The sequence below is a fragment of the Haemaphysalis longicornis genome, unplaced genomic scaffold (assembly GCF_048455015.1).
Source record: "Haemaphysalis longicornis isolate Haplotype H1 unplaced genomic scaffold, Haemaphysalis longicornis Haplotype H1 scaffold_3, whole genome shotgun sequence".
NCBI lineage: Eukaryota > Metazoa > Arthropoda > Arachnida > Ixodida > Ixodidae > Haemaphysalis > Haemaphysalis longicornis.
In genome coordinates this window covers 92,610,728-92,627,032 of record NW_027526335.1, presented here as the reverse complement: position 1 = coordinate 92,627,032, position 16,305 = coordinate 92,610,728, and the positions used below count along the sequence as shown (strand labels likewise).

At 48.8% G+C, this 16,305-nt stretch overlaps 1 protein-coding gene across 1 annotated transcript in view; it reads left to right on the top strand.

Moving 5' to 3' along the window:
- LOC144173328 (uncharacterized) overlaps nucleotides 1-16,032 on the top strand; it is a 32,113-nt gene extending 16,081 nt beyond the window's left edge. Inside the window, exon 2 of the mRNA XM_077701809.1 lies at nucleotides 14,252-16,032. Coding sequence (XP_077557935.1) covers nucleotides 14,252-15,802 — 1,551 coding nt within the window. The 3' untranslated portion in view covers nucleotides 15,803-16,032. The remainder of the gene's footprint in view (nucleotides 1-14,251) is intronic.
- The last annotated feature ends 273 nt before the right edge of the window (nucleotides 16,033-16,305 follow it).

The window sequence follows — 16,305 nt, the reverse complement described above, 5'->3', positions numbered from 1 at the left end:
GGAGGTCCAGCTAAGCTGGCGCTATGGTGGGATTTTTATGTTGGGGTTTAGCCACAGTGGGAATTTACTATGTTGAAACGTCAGGACAGTGGCGCGATCTCTACGTCACAGACTAAGGGCGCACACAATTGACGGGTGGATACAATAATGTTTCGTTACAGCTCTGCAGCGCCATTCGCGGCGCAGGCCCTAGTGCGCTGCACAGGTGGCCGCCGAAGAGCGCGCGGCATTGCGCAATGCCAGAAGGAAGATAGACGCCGCGCGTGGCAAGGAGTATACACGGCTCGGGAAAGATCCGCGGCGGTGAAGAGGATTATAAAGTTGGGCTGTAACCACACTCCCTCCGTAGGTGGCAGTGCTTTACTCCGAAACCCGTAATGTGGGAAAGCCACCATACAAAAACCAAACTTACACCGATTTCTTTTTTTAGCTCGGCTTCACCTTTTAGGACATGTGCATTGCTAAAAAGACATTGCTCCTGGTGCAATATAAGCCGCCTTATACGAAAATGTGGACCTGGCGCAATATAAGACGTCTTATATGGAAATTCGGAGACCCAAGGACCTTTACTTTTATGGTTTTTTATACCATGTTATTTATACGTGCGCACTCGGTCTGTCGCCAGAGACGATCTGCTGGATCATAGCCATAGCCAGCTTCGCTGTAAAAAGTAACAGCCGCATGACTCGGTGCGCTAGCAATACATTTCTGTACGGCACAGAGAGAGAGAGACAAATATTTATTATACTGGTGAGCAGGAGGATGTTGGTAGGGCCTCCACCCAGTGAGAGGCATCCTCATTCCAAGATGCCTTGGAGCTGGCTGGCCGTCCGGGCCCGTTCCAAAAGCCGACTTTAAAATGACTCGATGTACCGCGTTACGTATGGATAAACTTCGTACTTGGATATGACTGGTTACATTGCCCCTGGTAAAGCACCTTATACCCGGATACAAGTTAAGAACGGCAGTAGCTCATCTAATGTATTCCTCCGCTGAAGCAGCGGCCCAGATATCAGCTTGCGCACGCATTTTGAAATGAGATAGCGCTTAATACGTGGCATCGTCTGCTTGTTAACAACGAAGCACTTTAGAAAATCCTTAGAGCTTGGTGTCCGTAGTTAACCAAACCAAGAAAATACCGAGCACTCGTGTGGGCGTGCCTCGCGACGACCGCGCAGCGTCCCCGGAGTACGTTTGCCAAGCCAAGTACTCCCACTTTGGGAGATTGGCCAAGATTGGCAAAAAAAAAAAAAAAATCTCCAGCCTTCTTGCTCCGTCCCAAACACTACCTACCACCTAGTCTGGCAATGCCCCTACGCGCCAAACCCCCTCCCTTCCCCATCCCCTGAGCAGTGGGAGCGCGAGCTGGCCAGCTCACGGTGCGAGGACCAAGAACGCCTCATCACTCGCGCCCAAGCAGCTGCGCTAGCTCGCGGCTATCTGGACTGAGAAAGCCACCCACTTTTATGCTCATTAAATGTTTTCCAATCCAATCCAATCGAGCGTTCGCCGGAATCGTGGCAACACTTGCTCGGAACGAGAAAGACACGCCAGAGCGTACGCCCTTACAAGGAGATGTCCAGTGGTTATCACTTCCAAAAAAAAGAAATAAGGAAGCTCGCACTTATAGCAACAATGATGGAGTAAAGGTCGTTGCGGCCGCGAAGAAGAAGCAAATTGGCTGCAATCGTGGACTTACACCGTCGTGATGGTCGTGAAGGTTGCGCGTAGCTTCGCCACCTTCAAGTCTTAAGCGTTAGTGTGAGCTTCCTTCATTTTTCTCACGTACTTTGCTTGTCGTCGGTGCAGTAATTTTTTAGCACACTAAGTCATAAAAGTCTCGGAAACAATTCGTGTCACGTTCGATATACTCGCAGTAGCGCCCTCTCTGTGCCGTGCGGAGAAACAGCCGGCGGCGGTGATCAGTTGAGGGGCTACTTTCGTTGTCGCTCTATCTCCCTAACCCTAGAACAGCAAATGAATTTGTGGATAGTAGTGAAGCTGACTTTAAAGAAAATCAGTGTATAGTGCTTAACGGGAATACATGGGTCCCCTTCATACCTTGATTTAGCTGTTTACATCGCTGCTAATGACATGTCTTATCATAAATGCATTTGTGTACAATGTGAAATCTCCTATACGGAGTTCGGTCTATTGCAGTGCGGCTGGTAAGAATGCTTGCACATTAGTAGAAAATTCTGATAATTTCAGTGCTATTTTTGCGGTACGATTCACTGAGTGACATCAAAATCTATAGATCAGGCGTTCAATTCCAATGTTATCTTTTTTGCTGTGGTGGTATCTTCTTCTCCAAACCGACAATAGTGCATTACAGCACTGTATGTAGTTTCAACACCGTGATAACGTCCTGTTTATGTGCCATAAAACTCGACATATTTTCCTTAACTGGCAAGTTTTTCTCAGCAGTGGCTTTGAAACTGCCGAGTTTTGTTATCAACGCTGGCTGCCATAGTCGACTATACTTATTAAGGATTTGTGGTATGCTTCAAATATGCTGTTGGGATAGTTGAGGCATGGCAGGTTAGGTAAAGAGCGCTAAAATCGGAGGCACACAGGAGGAAGAGAAGTACGCGTCTTCGTGCCAGTGGATGCCGATCTGAATTTTACTGTTTAGAGTGCAGAATATCAGGTAATAATCTCGTTCATAACTATTCCAGCTTTGTGCTGTCCCATTTCATGCTTGATTGCAGATACCTGTCAGTTTTTTATATATTTTTATTGATGAGTTCGTGCATATCCAAGCGAGTGTTTGTTGCTATTTACATTCAACAAATCCACATTTGTTACTGAGGTCCAGTGTAGTCGTCTTACTCTAGAAAAATCCAATAACACTTCGACGTGACGATTGACATGAACTTGAACTCTTGAATCGCAAGTGTAACCTGACGCTCCGAGGGGGTAAGACAAGCCACGAGTGTTTAGTCCGAGCTAGACGAGTTCTGCCACTGTACACGTTGCTCGCCCTACGACGAGGAACAACAAATCGACGAGGAACAACATTAATCGAACTGAGGAGTTCATAAATGTTGCCGAGTATGAAACACATTAAAGCCTGCTCATTTTGGCACCAATTTATCCAACAGCGGTCACTTAAGAGTGGGGAATAAGAAGTGGGTTAATGCTAACTCTAAAATGCCGCTTGCTCGTGCCGGCCGGCGCATGCGACGTATTGTTTGGAGGTGTGGAGATCGCACACCGAGAACAATACTGATAACGTCCAAGCCGAACACGTAATGTGAATGGCCCGAGCAACTGAGAGCTGTTCTAGCTTCTATAGGCCTGTCTACGATGAGGTCAAGCAAACCTCTCACGAATTCTGGGTAGCTTATTTTCTGAACGAGTGGAAGCATTTTTTTGGAAACAAACCCTCGGAGGAGGGTTTGTTTTTTACTTTTTTTTCTTAGGAGTGGGACGCTACAGGAGAGTTCATTTGCATGTACAAGACATTATATTGGCTTACACTCGTGCCTGGATCCCCTTATAGCTCATCGATGATTATTCCTATAGAAAGGCTCACGGTAAAAATCTTATTTGTATTTCACGCGCAGCGGCTACTCCAGGGCTATAAGGAACGCCTCAGTAGAAGGCTGTGAATCAATTTAGGCTACCTGGAAACCTTTAACTCGGATACAAATCTTCTTTCCCAACGATGTTTTGAAGACCTCACAATATGCAGGACTCTAATATTCCGGAGAATTTTCTTTCAGGTGCGTCAGTTTGAAGAACAAGAATGTAAATGAAGATCAATAGCTGAATCTTTGGGAATGTGTGAGCATCTCGTTCCTCTCCATTGCGAACTTGAGGCTTGTTCTGATCTGCACGTCTTGCTCCGGTTTCTTGATTTACCGCCTTGCACTGCGGAACACTTCGTTGGGAGTTAAGGAACCCGTCAAGGTGGCTCTGAGGCAGGTGGTAGGTCGCGCTACGACTTGACGTCACCTCGCAACGTCGGCACCACTGCGAAGCCAGCTCTCTCCTTCCTGGAAGGCGGCTCTTTCCTCGCGCTCTTTCCACTCTGTCTTAATCTGCTCGTGTATCGCTTGCTCTGTCGGCAGATCGACGCGGCTCAGCGAATCGACACGAAAATTTTGTCCACATGCAAGGAAAAGGTGCTATGCTGTTAAAGAGTTATTCCATTTCAGAAGCCAAATTTTTCGCGTACAGTTTTTCTTTTGGAACTGAGGGCAAATGGAAGGAATAGAGATACGGAAAGAAGAAACAGGGAAACAACCAAATATGCGGTTTGTCTATATTGTTTTTTCAAGACGTGTTTCCCGACGGGGTGACTTCAAAAACACGGGGAAATTAAATAGCCTGCATTGAAAAATTCGATGACGTAACCACAGTCCGAATACAGGTTTACTGTTTCATACAGAAAGTTCCAGAGAGCATTAATGAGTGCAGGTTGCATATCAAATGCGAGAACCTCTGTAGCTGCAAAATTAGCGCAAGTAGGCTTCGAACAGAAATTGAGTAATGAATACTCCTAACATAAAAGCAAATAAAAAAACTTCCTTCTGAATTTAAAAAAGAAGTGTGGTTTTATTAAAAAGGAATGACGCTTTCGGATGTCAGGGACCTGATGGGAGGAACCTTTGGCCTCTCGCCTCACTAACCTAAGAAGATACGCAACAACTTCTAACCCGGTACTCACGATGAGGTGTTATCTTCCTTCCCCATCCTCTTGACGCTAATGAGAAGAGCCAGAGGACTTGGATTTACCGTCGCGATACTCCTGGCCGCGAGGAGCTGCGGTCTTTCATTCATCCTGAATGAGGCATGCAGCAGGAAGGGGTAATGGAATTTTGATGACACTCCTCAGAGGGGCAATTGTCTTCCATCCCGTTCCATCCGCGTCCTCGGCGAGATCAGGATTTCGCGGCATACTTATTTCGCAGCCTGATTTAGAGAAAGACATGCGCGCACACGCACTCATACGCACACACACGCACACAGCACTAGAAGTAAGGAAAGGCCGATAATCGATGGAAGGATGAGGAAGAAAATTTGGGCGGAAAGGGTGGATTCGGACAGCGCAGGATTTGGAGCAATGGGGAAAAGTTGTGTCATAAGGCATTGCACCATTTTCACTGCCCGATCACGAAAGGCCTAAATGTTCCGTACACCATGGGAGGAATCTCAGCAGCTCACAAGATGTCGTCGTGCACCCGACCCACCCTAGTGATACGACTAAGCGAAAACAAAAGCGCTCGGCCGCACTGCTTGAACTGGACCCTTTCAAGGCACTGTGCTACGGCGCGAGAACAGCTAGTTGGTGCGCAGATAACGGTACATCTAACAGGGGCGGACGACCCTGCTCACGCACTGCTATTTACCCGTCCTCACAAGAAGCGTATACAAATGGGGCTCCGATCGCGAAGTGCACGCGCACACCAGTAGTCGCTCCTCTCATCCTCCTCACCCCTTAACGACGTGTTGTTTCGCCGTACGTGTACGACCCACCTTGTTCACTGTAATCATAATCATAAGGAGTGCGTGCGTGCGTACGCTTCGGGCACCCATTGACACCCGTGTTCTCATGCACTCGTATACGCGTGAGATGCACGCTGTTTTTTGGTCACGGTGTTCGTACTAGACAGACAGCTGGGCGTTGCGGGGAACACCATCGCTAGCAAGAGAGGAGCGGCAGTACAAGACAGACGTTGGGCAGGTAAGGTTAAAGCAAGAAGAAACGTGCTGCGGCGATTGAGGGACGAAATGGAGTCAGAGGACCGAGGAACGTGAAAGTGGAAGCATGAAAGTCGGTGAGAGTGAACATACAAGGAAGATGAAGAGGAAGATGGTTCGAAACGGTGATGCGCCCTGGACGGACCGCGGAGAAAGCGATTCAGACGCGCACGAAGCGAAATGGTCCAGGGTCTACGTGATCGCAATGCCAAGCCTCGATGGAGTAACGAACAAGAAAGCTCACGGCTGTGGGCAATGCAAACGTTGGTTGAGCGAAATGATTGAAATCAAGGAAAATAAGCAGAAAACGCAGTGAAACGCCGAAGCTGGAAATAAAATGTAAAGAGCGAAGAAAAATGATGCCCAACAGTCTGTCTGTTCACCGAAGCGGCCTTTCGGAAGCTAGCGCGGCAAGGCACGCGGAAAAGACGGCCGGCTCCTTCTCCATAACGCCGCCAAAAGCACTCCCAAACCGCCTCTTCGCACGCTCACGCACGGTGCTTGTTCTGAACGAACATGCTCGCGGCCGGGCGCTTCAGCCAGCAAGAGGGGGTCTCCCCAAAGGTCGCCGCGTCTCCACTGTGCTTTGCCGACGGTGGATCGCGCTCGCTAGCGCACACACGGGGCTATTTCGGTCGCCGGTGGTCCGGCCCATTGTCTGCGGCGGCGGCTTGGCGCTGTCGTCTCAGCCGCCGGTGTAAGCGCGCTTCGCTCGGCGTTCGTCACTTGAACGGGGTGAGGGAGAGGGCTCGAAGCCGTACGATGCTCGGCGGCGATCAGCGGCGGTTTCTCTCGCCATTTTGCTTTTCACGCGGCGCAAAGCTAACTAGGAGAGTCAACTCTCGTCTACTACGGCACTCTGGGAAAGGGGTGCGGCAGCCTACGGTCGCCGCTTCCTTCGCCGCCTTGCAATGCGGCGCGCTGCTGTACGGGGAAGTAACGCCGCATATGTAAACGACGCTGGCCGACTCTTCCCGGCCGCCGCTGCCGTTCAAATGAGGCCCGCGCGTTCCTTGTAGGAGAAAGCCCTCATACGCCTGGTTCCTTATTAGTTATGCGAGCGACGGAGTTCCAGAGAGGCCATGTCGAGCAAAAAAAAAAAATGGTTTGTGTGCTTAGGCGAGCAGGGAAAAAGTTATCGATCTCTCTAGTTTAACGAGGAAAAATTGGTGCAGGGAAAAAAAAATGCAGTACTTTATGAAACAGTATAGACCGGTGGTGCCGCAACAGCAGAAGCCATGACGTACGTCGAAGGTATGGTAACTCGCAGATGTCTCGAGAGAACCACGGTGAGATAACGAAGCCGAAGCGGAAAATGGAGCAGAAAATTAGCGTAATGTTAAGTGGATGTTTTTCTGGTTTCTAGTCTACGCGAAACAACCGATCAAACTAATCTCTGTGGCCCGATCGACAGGTAGTTGGCGCATGCGGGAAAATATAAAAAAAATGGCCGCGTATCTCCACAATGCACTAAGCTACAACTCTACGTAACTGCCCGGGTCGCAGTGGAGTGTAGCTGTTAGGGTAGAATTCCTGTGTGTGTGTGTGTGGGTGTGTGAGTGGGTGTGTGTAAGTGTGCATGCTGTCCTACTCCTTCGTGTCCTGTATTTTGATATTTATTTATTTGTCTAGTGTTTCGTTTTTTTTTTGTTTTTTTTTTCTCTTTCACCTAACGTTGTATATAGGTTATTCTTGCCCATGTTTTATATATTTATGTTAGCCCTTTACCCTATCCCCCTATTCCTATGTACTCTTTCCTCCCTATCCCACCTCCCCCACACCAGCAGGCGTTCCGGTGTCCGCCCCTAGGCGAGACAATTTACGCCTGTTGGTGGACCTTCCTTTCTTGTTTTTGTACAATACATACATACATGGCCGCGTATCTGCTCCTTTCGTTGCAAATATCGCCAAAAGACGATAGTCTTTGTAGACATTTGCCAAGGAAATGCCCCTCTTTGCTTTCCCGCTCACCTCTCATGCTGTTCCTGTTCTGTCGCGCTCATTCCAAGGTAAACACACTAAAGGTTTGCGCAAGGCGATTTGAATTTACCGCGTTCCACTGCTACAGGCCGGGTTCTTCGATGCCAGCGCTGCAGTACGGCGGAGACGCGCGTGAATGGAGGCGGCCGACTAGAAGGTTTATAGAGGCGCGTGGCCGTGCTACACGTGCGTTCCAAGCAGAACGTGGAACCTAGCTAGTGGAACCTTTCGTTGCTGTTGCCGCGTGATTTTTCATATGCCGCCAGGTGGCGGCGGTTTTCTGCAGTAGATGTAGAATATCATTTGCTATCGAAAAACCAAGTATCTATGAATTTTTTAATAAAGGAACACTGTAAATATCTCCTGTGTACTAATTTCCTGTCTTATATTTGCGTAATGTCTTGTTCTTGTTCAGCAAAGTTGACAAGTGTGAACATATAAACCGGGCTGAGACATTTACATGTCGCTGTGAGTATATAAGACTATTGCGCAACATCAATTTTTACTTTGGCCGGGTGTCTGAATCGAGTCTTAGACAGACAGACATGCAGACGGACCAAAATTTCTGGGATTAAGTAGCCCAAGAAAGACTATCGTCTTTAAAACAGTTGAAGCGTCAGCGCTACAGTCGTGAGTACTGCATGAGGTGACGTGACCCTAAAACAATAAGTCCGACTAAACAGTTCGCTTTAATATTGGGTTATTATGGAGAGGTTACTGAGAAGACTCAGAAAAAGATGTTATTTATTCAGCAGCAAAGCACATTGAAAAATTTGCAGAAATTCAAATAGGAATTGTCGAATAACTGATGAAACTGCCGTGTGTCACACCCAGTGCCTTTACTCTTTACTACTACAAACACGCATTTATTTCCAGAGAAACATTTTTCAGGTACCATATAAGCGGTTCTGCACCAAAGTAGGAGTTCTTTGGGGTCTTTTACTTCTAAATAACTTTGTTGAGCCAAGGCGTGGCGGGAACCGAGAAATGAAGCTCTCCGTCGTACAAACGCAAGAAGAGGATTTGTTTGCGTAACCGCCAAGACGGGCGTTCGATGATCGACAGCTCGAGGGGCGATCCTCGTGCCGCGAGAAGCGAGCTCTGAGCGCGAGCTATGCGCTCAGCGTCTTCGGCGCATCTAGCTGTATTTTTCGTCTTCTTCATGCATCGGAAAAGCATGGCGCTGATAATTTTCCACGCCTTTTAAAAGCCCGTGTGTACTATAAACGCTATAGACTAGCAGGGCAATATCAAATCGGTTTTGTGGCAACACCGGATATATAATTATTCGATTCACCGATTATTCTAACTTGAATGCCGGATAACCGGATAACCGGAGTGATCGGTAGCACGAGTTGTCATGTGCTTCCCCCAGTAGTGCGGGCGCACGTAAACTGTTTTCTTGGTATTTTTTACGAGAGCCATGCGCAAGCCTGGACGACGCCGAGCGCTCATCGTAAAAGGAAAACTTACGCGAACGGTAAACGGTACACGGTGGGAGTAACTATGAGCCGGCGGCTTTCTGATGGCGCCGCACGCATTACGGCCAGCAACAACAGCTCCGCTGTTAAGAGACAATTTGTGGCAGTTTAGGAGGTTATATGGAAATATATGGAAATAGGTCATTAAGGGTAACAGAGTGGATCCCTAGAGAAGGCAAGCGTGGCAGAGGGCGGCAGAAAGTTAGATGGGAAGGTGAGATGAAGAAGTTTGCGGGGATAAATTGGTCGCAATTAGCACAGGACCGGGGTAATTCCATATTAATGGGAGGGGCCTTTGCCCCGGAGTGAGCGTAGATATGATGATGATGGTGGCGGTGGTGGTGGTGGAAATATAACCTCCTTATATGGAAGTCGCACTGCGGAATCTTCTAAAGTCCACTGTACAGTTCCTACCGGGTTTCACGGCACTAAGTACTTTTGAGAAACAGGACTTGGGGCCGTGGCTCTGCTTAGGATGCTTCTGTTGACACGTCTTCGTTATTCTAGTTAATGGCGGTGATCGTCCACCACTCATATTATTAACACGAAAGTGTTCTATTCCCGGATACACGAAGATTTCGCCAACGTCATATCCGTCACGCAACTGACGCCTGTACATCGAAGCAAGCGGACTGTAAAGGGTGCACCCCTGCACACCGGGTCTTCTTGCGGGAAGCAGCCTTTAGTACTAACGAGTATGTTATGCTTAGGGTTGTTCGTTTGTGGGTTTTATATTTTAACACGAAAGGGTTTTTCGCCGCAATACCCCACGATTTTACTGACGTCATATCCGTCGCGGAAATGACGCCAGTACACCTTTGCCCAAGCGACCCGCCAACAGGACCGTCGCTCGCCAAGCACACCCACAAGATAGCCGCCGGCGCGCAAATCATGCTCAGCTGCAGATTTCGCTGCCCATTTCACTTTCGTTTTTGACCGATTTCAATGACAGAGGAATCAACCCCAGTTTTGTTTTCCTTTTCTGTAACACCCCCTTTAGAGTTGGTTCCATTGCTATACACAAAAGCATTGCTGAGAAGATATTTTATTGTTCCACGGACACAATACGCAGTCTGATGTCAAAAAATGATGACCCATGGGCCTCTTATGGAATACCTCCGTAAGATCCATAGTATCCCTAGGCCGATTGATACGCCGAACCCTGTTAACGTCGGTTTCTCTTCTATGCACGAATGCATTGCTGGGACATACGGTGTCAATATTTCAAAAATTAGGAAAATGTAGGCGCGTCCATGCTAATTATTCCTGAATAAAACAAAATTCGGCAGTAACCATTATTATAGTTGTCGTTTGAGTAGTGCCTAAAAAGCTCAATGGTATAGGTTAAGAATAAATGATTTCTATTTATAAGCATGTTAGAAATACGAGCTGATGTTAATGTATTTATATGTTTGTTTGTTAGCCTGTTTCCTTGTTTAAAGGGACGATGAAGACAAAATACAAATGTGTTCAGTTTAAAAGAACCAGCCTTTAGTAGCCCACTCAGCTTCATTCCAGCCACGAAAGGCGTTTCTTAACGGTAAAAAAACGTAAGACATAACATAAAAAATTCAACATTCGCTCTACAGTGACATAATAGAGGCCAGGGGCGGTATTCGCAAGTTTTGTCCCTTTTGCGTCCCTTTTAAAAGTGTCCCTTTTGGCAAGCCCTGATTGGCTAAAAGCAAACAACCGGAAGTGACGTAACGCAAGCGCGGCAAACCTACTGCCAACGCTCACTGCTTAACCGGAAGTACGTCACGAGGAAGGGGCGCAAAAGGGACGTTTTCAAAAGGGACAGTTACGAGAATACCGCCCCAGGACTAAAAACATTGTTATCAGTCTGTTAACTGCGTGTTAACCTTCGAGTGATTCGATCAAGCGGAACTAGAGGCCGAACTAGAATCGCCCAGTCAAGTTTCTAAAAAATAGCGTAGGTCGGCGGCAGGAATCTGTGACGTCACTAACAGGATTATGTGACGTCATAGAGAAATTGCCTGAAAGTGGCCGGGGAGTCGCCACTGCTTCATATGTTTTCGTTACTATCTCTAGAAATTGTTTGAAGTTTTCGATAAAATTTGTATCATTGCTACTGGGACAAAGCAGCCCTTTTAATTAACTAAACTTCTATTTTTCTTCATAGACCTTTTGAACATTACGCATTCGCTTGTTCCTCGTTGTTGCTCCAAGCGCGGTTTTCTCTTCCCGGAAAAAAAAAAAAGCAGGTCTCGCGGAAGTCTCGACGGCTATGTTAACTTACGTACACATATCGGAGCGTCATTAATCCCCATTATCGCAGCGGAAGGGGATTAAGTCGCCGACCCTCATTTCAAAAAGAACTATTTTTTATTTCTTTTGGGACAGCGACGATCCACAAACACACTGAACTCCGCAATTAAGCCACTGACACTTAAACCCTTGCGTTAGTCAACGAAAGCAGGAGTAACGCACGACAGAAAAAAATGAAGGAGGGGGGGGGGGGGACGAAACTGCCCGCGCGCATTCAAAACACATCGTAGGGGGTCGCACTGCGCGGCCCAGCCGGGAATGAGAAAGAAAGCGTGGCCACAGCGACGTCCCTTTAGAGCAAACTTTGGTGTACGCAAATATCCCGGGTTATTTTCGATCGGTGCTCACGAGGCGGCCACTTCTAAAACTGCCGAAATTCCCAGTACCTCCGAGGATCCGGAAAGGTCCTGCTCTCTGCGGCGGCGCACTTGTTCCTTCCTGTCCGACCGCCGGTGACCGCGTGGATGATCGGGGCGCTCTTCGCCGCCTTCTATTCTAAATATACTTATAAGGGCCCGCGTTTGTCTTTCTTCCTTCTCCACTTTCAGTAAACCCCGGCCCTCCGGCCATCTGCTGGCAGCCTTGTGCATTTCTATTTTCGATGACAGGGCCGTTTCCCATGCTCCTAATTCCGCCCCGTTCGTACGACTACTATGCCAATGCCGCCGAAACGAACAAGCCATAAGGGACGCATTCTACGCCTCGCGCTCGTTAAAAGCCTCTAATGTATTGACGCATTGAGAATACTACTACTTCGGTCTCGGTAGAGGAAGGCATCTTTCTGCTTCGCCTCCGTGCCAACAAAGTCATGGTTGCTGGGAACAGGGCCTGCATGCGGCAGTATGCGTCTTTTTTAGCGCAATATTTTTGACAATTTTCTCCGCATTCACATGTAGCAGAAAGCTGAAGGGCCTATCGCCTTTTATTAATTGCCGACGTGGTGGCTCAGTGGCTAGGGCGTTGTGCTGCTGAGCACGAGGACGGGGGTTTGATTCCCGGCCGCGGCGGCCACTTTTCTGATGGAGGTGAAAAGCAAAAAAAAAAAAAAAATTGCACCATCTTCCCGTAGGGTTAACCCTGAGTAGTATGCGAAGCAGCCATGGGGTCGACTGAAGTTCCCATTAGTTTTCAGTTCGTCGTTTCTGTTGACGTTCAGCTTTGAGTGCCTTCGTTGTATCAGTAGCTGCTTGACGTAGTTTGAATGAGTGAAGGACATAAGGCGCGTTTGTAGCAAATGCTCCCGTCTCGGTTTGTAGCGCAGTGGGGAGAGCGCCACGTACCTGCCGTTGCGGCCAGAGAGTCGTGGGATCGAAACCGGGCGCCGCCTAACTATTTCTTTTTATAGTGGACTGCGCTGACGTCAGCCCAAACGCTGAAGGGGCTGAAGAGACGCGCATGCGCACTAGAGTGCGGACGGCGGACAACGACAATGAGGGAGGGAGGGGCACAGCCCCGAGCAAGAGATGCTTCGCATCTAAAACGCTTGTGTGCTCGAGATTTCGGCGTACGTTAAAGATCCCGAGGTGGTCAAAATTTATCCGAAGCCCTCCCTCCACTACGGCGGGCCTCATCGCCTGCGTTGCGTCGGCGCGTTAAACCCTACAATCAATCAATCAATCAATCAATCAATCAATCAATCAATCAATCAGTCAATCAATCAATCAATCAATCAATCAATCAATCAATCAATCAATATCAAACAAACAATCAATCAATCAATCAATCAATTGCCTTTTATTAATAGTCTTTTGGTAAGTGGCGAAATCGTGACACATCAAGAATTGCGGATGGACAGAGGGGTTTTATTGTTGAGTTCACACAGAAAATAGAAATTTACGCGAGCATTTAATTAGAACTGCCTTTGGCCGATGAAACTTCAATTCCCGTGGTCTACGTTTTAAGCGTTTACCTGATGCAGGTTTAGGGGCAGGTCGCGACAATCTTCGGGGTTTTGGCAAGAGACTGAAACGTGAATATTCTAACGTACGGAAGTGCAGTCAACTGGCAATTACCATCCAAACGCTGAACTCTTGATGTGGACACCGAAATCCTTTAAAAAGAGGCAGAGTTTTTGCGCCAGGGAGCGTCCGTCTGGCCCCTGCTTTTAGAGAAGGTTTCTTCGCACTTTGGCAAGGTAAAATTACAGGGTAGCTAGGTGACCCCGCACATCAGCGCTGCATAGAGGTCGTCTGCGCTACTTTTGTGGAATCTCGCTTCCCAGCACTCTTGTTTATCCTGAAATGCCGAATGTTTGAAGATTTGTTTTGCATTCGACCGATTTCCTCGTTCAAAGAAGATATATCTCTAAATAATTTTAGTTACAGATGGGGCATTCTTCTTTTGTATACCCCATAGTTCCTACATTTCAGTTAAACATCCTTGTCAAACCCTTCAATTAAATTTTATTGATTGATTGTGGGGTTTAGCGCACCGACGCAACGCAGGCGACGAGACGCGCCGTAGTGGAGGGCTCCGGATTAATTTTGACCACCTGGGGATCTTTAACGTGCGCCGAAATCTCGTACACACGGGAGTTTTCACTTTTCGCCTCCATCAGAAAAGCGGCTGCCGCGGCCGGGAATTGAACCCGTGTCCTCGTGCTCAGGAGCAGAACCTTCAATATAATTTACGTACCGTGGTTCGATCTTGTAGATTACTTCCGTGCAGGCTGGGCGTGAGGTGATGAAATTATTAAGGCTGAAAATTTTCCATCTCTAGTTCTGATTTCGATCTTGATTGATCTGTGCATCAGGCGTGCTCGTTTCAAAGTCCGCGTTGTATATTCTTCGCAGTTTGTTCCGACGATCGTGGTTGTTCTGCTGTCAGCCCTCCTCCACCCAAGCCACCAGGGGTTCCTGAGCGGAGGCCTGAACGGAGGTGGCTCCAACAACGGCAACCAGCTTGTAAGTCAAGGATCGCCTCCGCACAGCCTGATGGCCGCCTTGCAAGAAAGCGGGGGCTTCCGTGTATCCGGCCCGTACCAGATCTCGGCGCCGTACCAAATGGCTCCCGGTCCCTTTTCTGGACCCACATCGTTCCAGGGAGGCCAGGGAGGCGGTTTCCACGGAAACGGAAACTCAGACGCCAACGGCGGCGGCAACAATTTCGGAGGCGCGGGAGGCTTCCAGGACAACGCAAGAAACTTCCAGGGGAACGGTGGCAACTTCCAGGGTCCCAGGGGATTCCAGGGACAAGCAAACTTCCAGGGTCCTGAAAACTTTCAAGGTCCTAGAACCTTTCACGGACCAACTGGCTTCCAAGGACAGTCTAGCTTCCAAGGGCAGTCTACCTACCAGGGGCAAAGTGGCTTCCAGGCACAGAACGGGTTCGGCGGTGGCCAGAACAACTTTCAATCTCCTCAAGGGGGCTTTCAAGACAACGCCGGAGGGCCGCTTAACGGACATAGGAATCAGTTCGTGCCTTCTCCGCGAGCTCCCGACACGCCACACGTGTCTATCCAGCCAGCCAGCGTGAAGGTCGTTTACGTGCCAGTGGTTTCGACCAGCATCAAGGCGTCCAGCCTGAGCAAGCTGACGGGAGAACACTCTCACAGCAAGGACGGCGCCAACTCCTACTTCAGCGGAAGCGGACAGTCGGGAGCGTCTCAGCAGGAAGTCTCGAAGCCTTCGTCTTACGCAGCGGGCGTGGGCTCGTACAGAGCCAAGGCAGCGGACACAGGCAAGACACAGACACACACGAGCGGTGGCCACGCCACGATTCCTATAATCATCATCCAGAAGGAGCACCACCACAGCGCGAAGAGTCCGCAGGCTGCGACAGCCTCCTTCTCGGGACCAACACAAAGCCAGAGGGGAGGTGTAGGAGGAGGAGGAGATTCAGCCGTGGAAGGCGGATTTTCCTCCAAGCAGAGCTACGGTTTCAACAACAGAGTACCCACACCGACACAGCAGCAGCCTCAGCAGCCGCAGAGCCAGCCCCAAGACTATCAGGTGTCCCGCCAGCGCCCAGGCCAGGGTGTCCTGCAAGTGCACAGCCACCACGGCCACCAGCACCACAATCAACAAGTGAGCCAGCAACCAAAGAACCATCATCAGCATCAACAACATGAACATCAGCAGCAGCAGCAGCATCATCATCACCACCAGCAGCAGGTATCTTCCCAGCGTCCATCCGACCTCGGTACCGAGTCGACAGGTCGCAACAATCACGGCGGAGCTGGTGCAGTCATTCCGGTGATCATAATCCAGAAGACGCTGCAGGCGCCAGGTCGGCAGCAGCAGCAGCAGCATCAGCATCAGCATCAGCATCAATCTGGCGGCTACAGCGTGCCCGCTGCGCCACCTCCCGTGCGCGGACCCACCGCCTGGAGTCCGTGGAGGTAGGCCTCCCACGCCAAATGACCACACCGGCTGTAATGCTCATCGTCCCCACCGCAAAGTTCACAAGCGCAGATCATAAAAGCCATGAACAGCTCTCCTCATCCCTGCTACTCCAGCGACTTTCTCCGTCCTTGGAGAGAAAGAACAACCTCGGAAGAAACGCACAGCGGAGCTCATACGAAAAAGAACACTATTTATCATTCTAGCAATACGTCGACTAATAAACAATATGTTTCAACGCAAAGTACTGGTTGTGTTTTGGGGTTTTATGGAAGGATTTTTGTAAAAACTTTTATAGAGCGTAAGCCACTGAGTTAACTACAAAGAAAAAAACTTACGGTAAGTTAAAGAAATGACTGCGACGGCAAATTTAAACCACGACTGAGAACTGTGCGTTGGCCTGCTAGGAAATCATGCTATGAATAATTAGAGCGATTTATGCTAAATTTTTTGTGCATCAGGTATCAGAAAAATGTAAAAACACGAAAAAGTTTCTCTCGTGCAGA